Source organism: Ranitomeya variabilis, chromosome 2, assembly GCF_051348905.1.
Source record: "Ranitomeya variabilis isolate aRanVar5 chromosome 2, aRanVar5.hap1, whole genome shotgun sequence".
Classification (NCBI taxonomy): Eukaryota; Metazoa; Chordata; class Amphibia; order Anura; family Dendrobatidae; genus Ranitomeya; species Ranitomeya variabilis.
In genome coordinates, this window is record NC_135233.1 from 718,247,012 (window position 1) to 718,259,057 (window position 12,046).

General features: G+C 39.1%; 1 protein-coding gene across 2 annotated transcripts in view; it reads right to left on the minus strand.

Moving 5' to 3' along the window:
- Positions 1 to 12,046, minus strand: part of LOC143807687 (amine sulfotransferase-like) — a 182,838-nt gene that overhangs the window by 102,956 nt on the left and 67,836 nt on the right. For both annotated transcript variants that reach the window (XM_077289515.1, XM_077289516.1), the window contains exons 4-5: positions 11,178 to 11,304; positions 4,932 to 5,026 (exon numbers count right to left, since the gene is read on the minus strand). In XM_077289515.1, the coding sequence (XP_077145630.1) occupies positions 4,932 to 5,026; positions 11,178 to 11,304 (222 nt within the window). The remainder of the gene's footprint in view (positions 1 to 4,931; positions 5,027 to 11,177; positions 11,305 to 12,046) is intronic.

The following is a 12,046-nucleotide window of genomic DNA, read 5'->3' on the forward strand; positions in this document are numbered from 1 at the left end:
TATTACCTGATGTTCCGTCCATGGTTCCTGGAATATTTTGATGCACCTTGTATTTAGTCACTAAGCACTATTTTGCATATTATTGCATATGATGTAATTTTTAATGGATTTTGAATAAAATATAACTTTATGGTATTTTTTATCTTTTTTGCCAATTTTTTGACTCGTGTTTCTCCTATATATATTACGTGCTATAGAGTCGTGGCATATGGTAATTTACTGACGCCCCCTGTTTATATAGTGATGAAATACATGTTGGAGCATCTGTATGAACAGAATACATTGTTGCCTGATTATATCATGCAGTTTGCTTGTTTCCAGGAGACTTTGAAATCCACCACTGGCAGCTGTTGAAGGCTTATATCACCTACTGAGACCCTTCAAAGAGGCTACTAAGTTTGCCATTAGGGACAACTGTAGCATCAACAATATCATCCATTTCATAATTACATTGAAAAAAAAATGCTCAAAAGAATAAACAGGGAATTAAGGAAGAATAACTTCTGCATGTTCTTTGCTGCCCTAAGGCTGCTGGGGATCCTCAAGGACAATGTTACATACGGCAAGTTGTGGACGATGGGGAGGATTAGGAAAAGGAGCAGTAGCTCAGGCATAGGCAGTGGACAAGGCTGAGAGTGGGAAACTAATAGTAATAACAATGACTGTGGCTATGATGACTAGTTGTCATAGCAGTGCTTAGAAAGTGAGCGAAAAGGGCCCTTTGTCATGCCGGTAAGCAAGGTAAGCTGCATGCTAGATTCCTTGAGTGATGACAAGTGTATCATTAGCATCAAGCAGATTGCTGACGATTCGCACAACTGCTAGATAAAGATATGCTGTTTATTAAACCAATAGCAAATAAGTAGGCCTGTGCAGATTGGTCAATGGCACGCCAGTCTCTTTCTCTTTGAAAGTAAAATGAGGCTTGTACATGTTCATGACATGGGTTTCAGGCCTGACAGACTGTCCACAATACAGGCCCTCGCTTGCATACACTGTATTCAGAACTTAACTCTAATGCTTTTGGTGTCTGGTAGAATACAACTAACTGACATTGATCACACAGCTCCCCCAACTCCTGTATTATATTCACCTTACAGCGGCTTCACCCACTATGACAGTTGTTCCATTGGGATCCTGTGGCAAAAATGAACTGTGGAGCTTACAAAACGCAGGTTTCACAGCACGTGCTGGCCCTCTGCTAATTGTCAGAGAGGGCCGCATAATGACATGGCAGTGGACATCGTGGTGGTGGTGGGCAAAGCCCAAAATTCAAATGGATATGTTTTAGTTGGCATTGTAAAGGGATGGGGAATATGTGTCCACTACCTTGCTAACTATTTGGCATGAGGGAGGGACCTCCCAAATGTCGGAGTGAGAGCTCTCCCAAATGTATGATACAGGGCCACCTGAGGCCCCTCACCAAACTCAGGTTTCATGGCACCTGCTGGCACTCTGCTAATTGTCAGCGAGGGCCGCATAATGACATGGTGGTGGGCAAATTCCAAAATTCAAATGGGCATGTTTTAGCTGGCATTGTAAAGTGATGGGAAATATGTATTCCACTATCTTGCTAACTATTTGGCATGAGGGAGGGTTCTCCCAAATGTAGGAGTGAGAGCACTCACAAAAGTTAAAGCAAAAATAAAACCAAAATGCTCCGTGTAAACAAATACTAAAGGGGAGGTATAATTTTTTTAAATTATAATCATTTTTTGCATTACATACATGTAATCATGAAGTAAATAATGTTTCTTTGCATTTTTTAATTTAAAATTTTTGGGGGGTTTGGTAGGTCTTTTTAAAAATCCATAAAACCGGTGCAATAGTCTGAAAACATTATTCCTAGATACCATATGTGTGCCAGAAAGGCATGCATGCATCTTCTCCATGCTGTTCCCCTTTAGTTTTAGCTCTTTCCCATCCATTTCAGCTTTTTTCTCATGCCTACAGACCTGTTTGTTGGGTCCAGCAGAAAAATATTCGGCTTTCCCATTGACTTGCATTGGATTCATTATTCGGTACACATAACGGGTATTAGAAATTATTAGTGCTAATTTTCCCGAATCCAAGTATTTCACTATTCGATCATCACTAGTTGCTACCATTGCCAATAGCCAAACATCTCCAGCCTGTCTATTGTGATCTGTAGCCATACTGTTCCTCTACTAGGCACCCTTCCCTGCACAGGATTAAAGGGGTTGTCCACTAATAGGACAACCCTTTCTTGATCAAAATGTTTGGCCCACATAAAACAATAAAGTCTATATTTGCCTCCAGTACCAGAGCAGTTCACCTGGTGTCATCACTCGCTCTCCTGGGGCTCCTGGGCAGTTCTTGTGACAAGTGAAGCCAAGGCCCAATGAGCACTGGCGTTACTGTCCCCGCCTCTGGACTAAACAAACATGAAGAGGAAGTCTGGACTTCCTCTAATCCCTGACTTCCTCTTCCTGCTCAATTTGACGGGAGGCGGGAACAGTGACGCAAGCGCTGATTGGGAGCCGGCGTTGCATTTCACAACAACAGCATCGGAGCCTTGTGAGAACAAGTGCTGACAACACAGGAACGGCTCGAGCACAAGAGGTGAGTCTAAGCTTGATTTTATGGGGACCAAACAAGGGGTATGAGAAGAAGTTGTCCAAGTAGTGGACAATTTCTTTAAATAAGATTGAAACTGCTCACAAAAAAGGGATAGTTTTTCAATGGCTTTTAAAAAAGCTTTGCATCTTCAGTTTTCAAATAACCAACCTTTTGATACTTCTAAAAAGTGGATAGTATTTGGAAGGTTTACTAAAAAGCCATTGCTTCATTTTTGAACAGCAAACCTGACTGATTGTTAAAAAAACATAGTTTCTTCAATTTCCAAACCTCAAACCTCTTGCTGCTTACAAACAAGAATATTTTTTTTATAAGGCTTGTGAAAAAGCTATTGCTTTTTCCATTTCCAAACAACAAAGCTGTTGCTGCCTTCCAAAAATTGATACTTTTTGGACCACTGTTTGTCAAAAATCCATGGCGTCTTATGTGTACATCACTGTTGAATAAATATTGGCCCCGCAAAAGAGATCATTTTTACTCTAAAAAGTATAAAAAGTGTGTCAGTTTTGTTTTACCACCAATTGCTATCTATTTAACATAGCCATATATGTTGAGCTAACTTTGACATTACTAAGGTTGTGTTGATGTTATAGAATCACTCACATCAAAGTTTATATCCTCTTAATAAATTGCAATTATCATATTTAATATCACTGTATATTTGCAATTGCTCATTTTATCTTTCTACCCAGTTAACTCTTTTGTTTTACATTAGTTCTATGACATCACATGATTAAAAACTGACTAACTGAATCCTTCTAAGCTGTATGTAGAGACATGAAGTTTATTTTCCCTGTATAAGTCACTGCAATAGTTCCTGGCAGGTCATTCAGCAGCTGGGTCAGGAGATGAAGAGGGGGAAAGATTAATGCAGGGAAAACAGACTTCCTGTTTCTACACAGAAGAGAAAAGAGAAGAATTTACTGGGGAGAAAGTCAAAATGAGTAATTGTAAGTACACAGTGCTATATAATATGATGATTGCAATATATTAAAATGATACAAAGTTTAATTGGAGTACTTCTTTAAGGAATTTGATACAGTCCTAAGAGACCTTAGCAGTGTTATACGTATTTTTTTCTCTTTTTTTTTCAAGGCAATAGAACGCATTTAAGTACTTGTGATTTTCTACAAAACACTTCTCTGAAAAAATAATTTTGTATGAAAATTTGAAAAGCTTGGTTAATCTCTATGGCCGGCATCACACTAGGCGTGTGAAAATACAGTCCATTTTTTAAGGCCGTAATACGCAGTAATTGTCCCAAAACACTGTTCCGTATTCAATGCGAGGATGCGATTTTTACGCACAAATTTATCTGCGTGTCATCCGTATGGCTTCCGTACGGCTATTTTTTCTCGCAGGCTTGCAAAATGGACATATCATGGATCCATCGGCTCAAATATTCTTAAAAACATATATACAGTCTATATATATATATATATATATATATATATATATATGTCAGTGAGACACATATATATATATATTTATATTTAATTCAGCGCTAGATAGCAGAAAAGCCGGTAATTCAATTGCCAGCTTTTCCTATCTCCTTCACAAACCCGACAGGATATGAGACATGGTTTACATACAGTAAACCATCTCATATCCCTTCTTTTATTACATATTCCTCTTTACTAACTCGAGCCTGGGAACATATTCTATGTGTACACATTTATTCTACCTATTCTATTCTGTCAGTGTGATTTTACTGTACACCGCACTGAATTGCCGGCTTTTCTATAGAACACTGGTGCGTATTTCTCGCAAGTCACAAGCATGGTCCGTGTGTAATCCGTAATTTTCTCGCCCCCATAGACTTTCATTGGCAGATTTTTTGCGCAATACGGTGACAAACGCAGCATGCTGCGATTTTCTACGCCCGTAACATACCGTATATTACGGATGCGTAATATACGGCAGATAGGAGCTGCCCAATAGAGAATCATTGGGCCGTGTGCAATGCGTATTTTCTGGACGTATTTTGTGGACGTATTTTCTGCGCTCATACGTCCGTAAAACTCGCTAGTGTGATGCCGGCCTATCACATAGAAATGTATTTCTATTAACATTTTTTTGTTATTTATGTTTTCTCTTCCTGAGAAACTCCTTTAAGTTAAAAAAATATGAAAATATGCTGTAATGCGGAATATATGTGCATGTTAGTTTAAGATTAAAAATGGACGTACATTTTACCATGGAAAAGATTAAGAAACTAGGCATCGCAATTAATTAGGATTTATATCTTTGGCAATAACATTTTTATATAGGTACAAATTATACTGCATGCCCTAGGAATGGACATGTTGTATAATGTAAATGATCTTAATTACCTTTATCATTTCCTCATATGTCAAGAAAAGTATGTCAAAATCCTCCTTGTGCTGGTACCAGCCCCTTACATGATCAAACCACGAGCTTCCGAAGACTGTAAAATAAGAAACTTTATCATTAAAGAATTTGTAAATACATTAACAGTTTACAATTTTGATGATCACTCTTGAATTAAATTTGAGGGCTAATCTACAAATTAGAAACTACCACTTTGTTAGGAAGCACTATGACAGTTTGTTAGGAAGCACTACGGCAGTTTCTGTCTTCAGTTTGTTGCTAAAGAAAGACAATCGGTCACAAGCTTTATGCTACCTTATCTCAGAGCAGCATAATGTAGGGGCAAAGATCCTGGTTCCAGCAATGTGTAATTTACTTGGCTTCTGGCTGCAGTTGTGATTAAGTCACTGTTTTATCTACTGTAATTTTACCCGTTCTCTAATTGCGGAGCTGCTTAGAATTCCACCAAATGATTAAAAGCTTTCTGTATACGCTTTGCATAGGCAAAAAGCTGCAAAAGAGTGGTGGAGGCGTGGCTATAAAGAGCTCATGAATATGGAGAATTACATGGAAGAAGGTTTAATAGTCCTCTAGTTCTAATTTTGTGCTGATGTTATCAAAACTACAGCAAGTAGCCCACTAAATAAAACATCGCTTGGATCAGGGTTTCTCTTTACATAATGCTGTTTTGGCATTTTAGATGTTTACCAAAATATATTCATGATATAATTATTTAAGCGATATGAGCTTAAAGTGCATACTTTCAGCTTACATTTGAGAGTATTCACATCCTAATTGAAGTACGGGTTTAAGAATTACAGCTGTTTAATATGTAGCTGCCTTTTTTCAAACGTAATTGGACAATTATCCCAAAAGCTTTTAAATGGGTTTCATCAGCTACTCTCTCAATAATCCATCATCAAAAAAACATGTAAAATGTCTGCAGCTGATTCCTGATGTGGCATTTGCATTTGAAAGTTGTTGCTGTGAACCCACAACAAGAGGTCAAACGAGCTCTCAATAGAAGAGAAACAGTCTATTATTAGGCTGAAAAAAGAAGAAATCTATCAGAGAGATAGCAGAAATAATAGGAGTGGCCAAATCAATATTTTGGTACATCTATATTAAAAATAGCTAACTGGAGAGCCTGGGAAGTCAAAAAGGCCTGGATATTGACAGAAGACAACAGTTGTGGATATTCTCAGACTCTGTTCCATGGTACAAAAAAGCCCATTTACAACATTCACCTAAGTGAAGAACATTCTCCAGGCAGTAGATCTTTCAGTATATAAGTCTACAATAAAGAGAAGTCTTCATAAGAGCAAATAACGATAGACCAAAAAACATCTAACATAGCCAGCCCAGCTCTGGAAAACCATCAATAGTACATTTTGTCACTAATCTAGCTATAACCTGCATGTTATGTGTATCAAGAAAAGTTTACATGTCTAAGAGAAAACTTAAGGCAGAAAGATCCAGAAACAAGAAACAACATGCCCTCCCCCCCCCCATAAGACACTAAAGGTAAAATGTACAGTACAGACCAAAAGTTTGGACACACCTTCTCATTTAAAGATTTTTCTGTATTTTCATGGCTATGGAAATTGTACATTCACACTGAAGGCATCATAACAATGAATTAACACATGTGGAATTATATACTTAACAAAAAAAGTGTGAAACAACTGAAATTATGTCTTATATTCTAGGTTCTTCAAAGTAGCCACCTTTTGCTTTGATGACTGCCTTGCACACCCTTGGCATGCTATGATGAGCTTCAAGAGGTAGTCACCGGGAATGGTTTTCAATTCACAGGTGTGCCCTGTCAGGTTTAATAAATGGGATTTCTTGCCTTATAAATGGGGTTGGGAACATCAGTTGTGTTGTGCAGAAGTTAGGTGGATACACAGCTGATAGTCCTACTGAGTAGACTGTTAGAATTTGTGTTATGGCAATAAAAAAGCAGCTAAGTAAAGAAAAATGAGTAGCCATCATTACTTTAAGAATTGAAGGTCAGTCAGACCGAAAACTTGGGAAAACGTTGAAAGTGTCCCCAAGTGCAGTGGCAAAAACCATCAAGCGCTACAAAGAAACTGGCTCACATGAGGACCGCCCCAGGAAAGGAAGACCAAGAGTCACCTCTGCTTCTGAGGATAAGTTTATCCGAGTCACCAGCCTCAGAAATCGCAGGTAAACAGCAGCTCAGATTAGAGACCAGGTCAATGCCACACAGAGTTCTAGCAGCAGACACATCTCTACAACAACTGTTAAGAGGAGACTTTGTGCAGGCCTTCATGGTAAAATAGCTGCTAGGAAATCACTGCTAAGGACAGGCAACAAGCAGAAGAGACTTGTTTGGGCTAAAAAACACAAGGAATAGACATTAGACCAGTGGAAATCTGTGCTTTGGTCTGATGAGTCCAAATTTGAGATCTTTGGTTCCAACCACCAAACCATTGGTCTGTACTGTATGTCGAACTGAGGGGGGACTCTCAATTTACTCCTTTCCTTCAGGTTAGCACTGTTACCTCTATCATTACATTTTGGTAATGTGGTTTAATATATTTATCTATTTATTGTATTCCATATGTTGATGATACTACCCAATAGGAAACAATCTATATTGGACTATAGATGTCAGGATAAAGAGCTTACTTTGCCTCGCTATATTAGACTTGTGTCAGTATATACCATATGAGAATTGTATTCCTTTCTTGTGTGCCAGGTTGTACTCCTTTATTGTGTACCAGGCTGGCAATGCAATATTAATACATATAAGTGGAATCATTAAGCTGATGTATTGATATCTTACCTACATTATAGTCATTTGGCCTTGTTTATTTATATAGCTCCCACTTGTATCTGTTCTTACTCTTTTGATTATTATAATTACATCCAATAGTATTCTATATATTACTGAAGATCGGACAAACTGAATATTTTGCAGTGGTCTCTTAGTTTTTGCCAGAGCTGTATATACAAGTGCTTCTCACTAAATCAGAATATCATCAAAAAGTTAATTTATTTCAGTTCATTTTTTGTTATTTTTTTCAAAGGGCCTTGCAGTTAATCATGGCAGTTAGACAGGGCAGGAGACAGGTAAGACATTTAAAGAAACCTATTCCCAGTACATTTGGATTGAAACAAAAATTCACCATATGCATTTGTATAATTTATATACTGGCTGCTGCATTCACTCACATCCACCTTTCTTGCATTAACTCTTTACACTCCATCTTTATCAGCCCCTTTGTCCTTTCCTATGTATAGATACCATAAAATACGTGTCATGTCGGACGCCGTTCAGACCAGGTCGTTCGACAGACAGCGGTAGTTCCGCTTTTGACCACTATTTGCTCATTGGCGTCGGCTAGATTTTGTCTAGCTGTTCCAGGGTTAATTTACCTGTTCCTCGGATTGGAAGCTGGGCAATGCCCATTGCCTTTAAATAGCTTTCCTGATCATTGGGCGTCGCCGATTATAGCTTCTGTCTTGTGCATTGTTATCTCGGTCTAGAGTGGAGAGCTGGTTGTTGGAGAATCGTTGCTGGTGGTGTATTTTCCTTGGTCTTATTTACTCCTTCCTATATTTGTGTTTATTTTGCCCTGCACATTTATAGTGTATTCCTGAGTGACTGTGGCGTGGTGTATATTTTCCTTTATCCTTGTCTGTGCTAACTGTGGGTATTGGTGTATTACATTCACTGGGTGGAGGGCGAAGGTTTTCAGCTTAGGGTTGTAACAGGAGGCAGGGTGAGGTTCGAGGCCTGGACATGCACACCATCAGTGTAAACTTCAGGTAGAGGGTCAGTCAGCATTTCCCTAGTCTGAGGGAAATTGCAGGGGCCCGGGTTATTAGCTCTCGCCCACCTAGTCTCCCCATGACAATACGGCCTTCCCAAAACCCTGTCTGATGAAAAATGCACATCTAGCAGGATGTATAGCACTCACTCTCTTTTCCCATTTGTAAACTACACAGATCCATTTAGTCCCACCATCCAACACAAAAGACGCTCTCACAAATCACTTAACCATTTGTTAAAACTTTTTATGCTCCTTCTCCTAGTTGCAGGAGATCTCTCCCATCCCTGGCCACTCATGTTATAGTAAGTCGAACCCCTTTAACTACTACACTTAGAAACCCCTCAAATCTCATTAATATTCCCTGCATGCCTTTTGTCTCTTTTAATTGTGCCCCCTGGAATTCTCGCTCAGTGTATAATAACCTCTCCTTCATCCATAAATTCTTCCTGCCTGATTCTCAATTTCACAAAAAACAAACTACAAGAAAATTGGTGGCACCTTCCCTTTAAAGCCAGAAAGTTGCCATTTGAAATAACTTTAGTTTTGTGTCATGTCTGTGATCTCCTTTTTTTCTACAAAATTAAACATCTGAATGAACATCCTCCAATGCCAGGGGTTGTATATGCCTATAATTTTTTCATTTGGATTTGAGGCTCCACTCACTTTTTTCATTTCTACAAGAGTTGACTAATGGTACAGTGCTGCATGTAACACTACACAGTGTAAGCTGAATCACAGAAGTAAATGAAACCTAAAATGTACTGCATTCTGCATACAGTGGGGAAAAAAGTATTTAGTCAGCCATCAATTGTGCAAGTTCTCCCACTTAAAAAGATGAGAGAGGCCTGTAATTGACATCATAGGTAGACCACAACTAGGAGAGTCAAAATGAGAAAACAAATCCAGAAAATCACCTTGTCTGATTTGGCCAGATTTATTTAGCAAATTATGGTGGAAAATAAGTATATGGTCATTAACAAAAGTTCATCTCAATATTTTGTTATATCCTTTGTTGGCAATGACAGAGGTCAAACGTTTTCTGTATGTTTTCAGAAAGTTGGCACACACTGTTGGTGGTATGTTGGCCCATTCCTCCATGCAGATCTCCTCTAGAGCAGTGATGTTTTGGGCCTGTTGCTGGGCAACACGGACTTTCAACTCCCTCCAAAGGTTTTCTATGGGGCTGAGATCTGGAGACTGGCTAGGCCACTCCAGGACCTTCATATACCTCTTATGAAGCAACTCCTTCATTGCCCTGGCAGTGTGCTTGGGATCATTATCATGCTGAAAGACCCATCTATGTTTCATCTTCACAGACCTTGCTGATGGAAGGAGGTTTGCACTCAAAATCTCACAATAAATGGCCCCATTCATTCTTTCATGTACACGGATCAGTTGTCCTGGTCCCTTTGCAGAGAAACAGCCCCAAATCATGATGTTGACACGCCCATGCTTCACAGTAGGTATGGTGTTCTTTAGATGCAACTCAGCATTCTGTTTCCTCCAAATACAACGAGTTTTGTTTCTACCAAACAGTTCTACTTTGGTTTCATCAGACCATATGACATTCTGCCAATACTCTTCTGGATAGTCCAAATGTTCTCTAGGAAACTTCAGACGGGCCCGAACATGTACTGGCTTAAGCAGGGGGACATGTCTGGCACTGCAGGATCTGAGTTCCTGGCGGTGTAGTGTGTTACTGATTGTAGCCTTTATTATGGTGGTCCCAGCTGTTTGTATGCCATTCACTAGGTCCCCCCCGTGTGGTTCTGTGATTTTTGCTCACTGTTCTTGTGATCATTTTGACCCCACGGGGTGAGATCTTGTGTGGAGCCCCAGATCGAGTGAGATTATCAGTGGTCTTGTATGTCTTCCATTTTCTTATTATTGTTCTCACAGTTGATTTCATCACAGCGAGCTGCTTGCCTATTGCAGATTCAGTCTTCCCAGCCTGGTGCAGGGTTACAATTTTGTTTCTGTAGTTCTTCGACAGCTCTTTTTCTTCACCATAGTGGAGTTTGGAGTGTGACTGAGGTTGTATACAGGAGTCTTTTTTACTGATAACAAGCTCAAACAGGTGCCATTACTTCAGGTAATGAGTGGAGGACAGAGGACCCTCGTAAAGAAGAAGTTGCAAGTCTGTGGGGGCCAGAAATCTTGCATGTTTTTAGGTGACCAAATACTTATTTTCCCCATAATTTGCCAAATAAATCTTGCCAAATCAGACAAGGTGATTTTCTTGATTTGTTTTTTTCATTTTGACACTCATAGTTGTGGTCTATGATGTCAATTACAGACCTCTCATCTTTTTAAGTGGGAGAACTTGCACAATTGGTGGCTGACTAAATACTTTTTTTCCCCGCTTTATATAAAGGCTAATTAATTTAAAAACTGAAAAACATTTTTATCATTGCATTGCTTATTCCTTGCTTGCTTCTATATTACCTTTCCCTGATATGAAGAGGTCTATAAAGGTTTCCCAATTTATTGTGCATTTTATTTGTGACTTCATTTGGAAAAAGTGGTAGTATGACACCAGGACATCTTTTGGGTTTCGACTCACATATATAATCTGAAAAAAAAGACATTCTGAACTTTTGAGTTAATGGGCTTATTTATTATTAAGTTAATAAATGTTCAAAAAGTTATACAAATTTTAAATTATCAGTCAATAACTAATTAAAAAAGCATATATTAGACATATAGAAGACATTTATGTGCATACATTGAAGAGTTACTTAGGTTCACACCAGCATTAGGTGTTAAGGTTTAATGTTCTGATACAGGAACAGAAAAACAAATGATGCCATTTACTGTAAAAGATCTGTGCTTTCATTCATGAGGCAGCCTTTGAAGAGCAATTAGGGTCAGTTTTAGACAAAGCCCTGGGCAAAAGTTTAAGTAGGGCCCCAAATGCTAACATATTGCACAACCACATGAAAACATTTAGGTTACATGAGTTCCAGCAGAGACAAGAAAGCGATTGACAATATTACAATAGTGAAGTCATTTGCACTTGTTTATTGGATTCTTTAAGGTACCGTCACACATTGAAATTTTCATCGCTGCGACGGCACGATTCGTGACGTCGCAGCGTCGAATGATCATCGCTCCAGCGTCGTAGACTGCGGTCACACGTTGCAATCACGGCGCTGGAGCGATGCCGAAGTCCCCGGGTAACCAGGGTAAACATCGGGTAACTAAGCGCAGGGCCGCGCTTAGTAACCCGATGTTTACCCTGGTTACCAGCGTAAACGTAAAAAAACAAACCGTACATACTCACCCGTCGGTGTCCTTCAGGTCCCTTGCCGTCT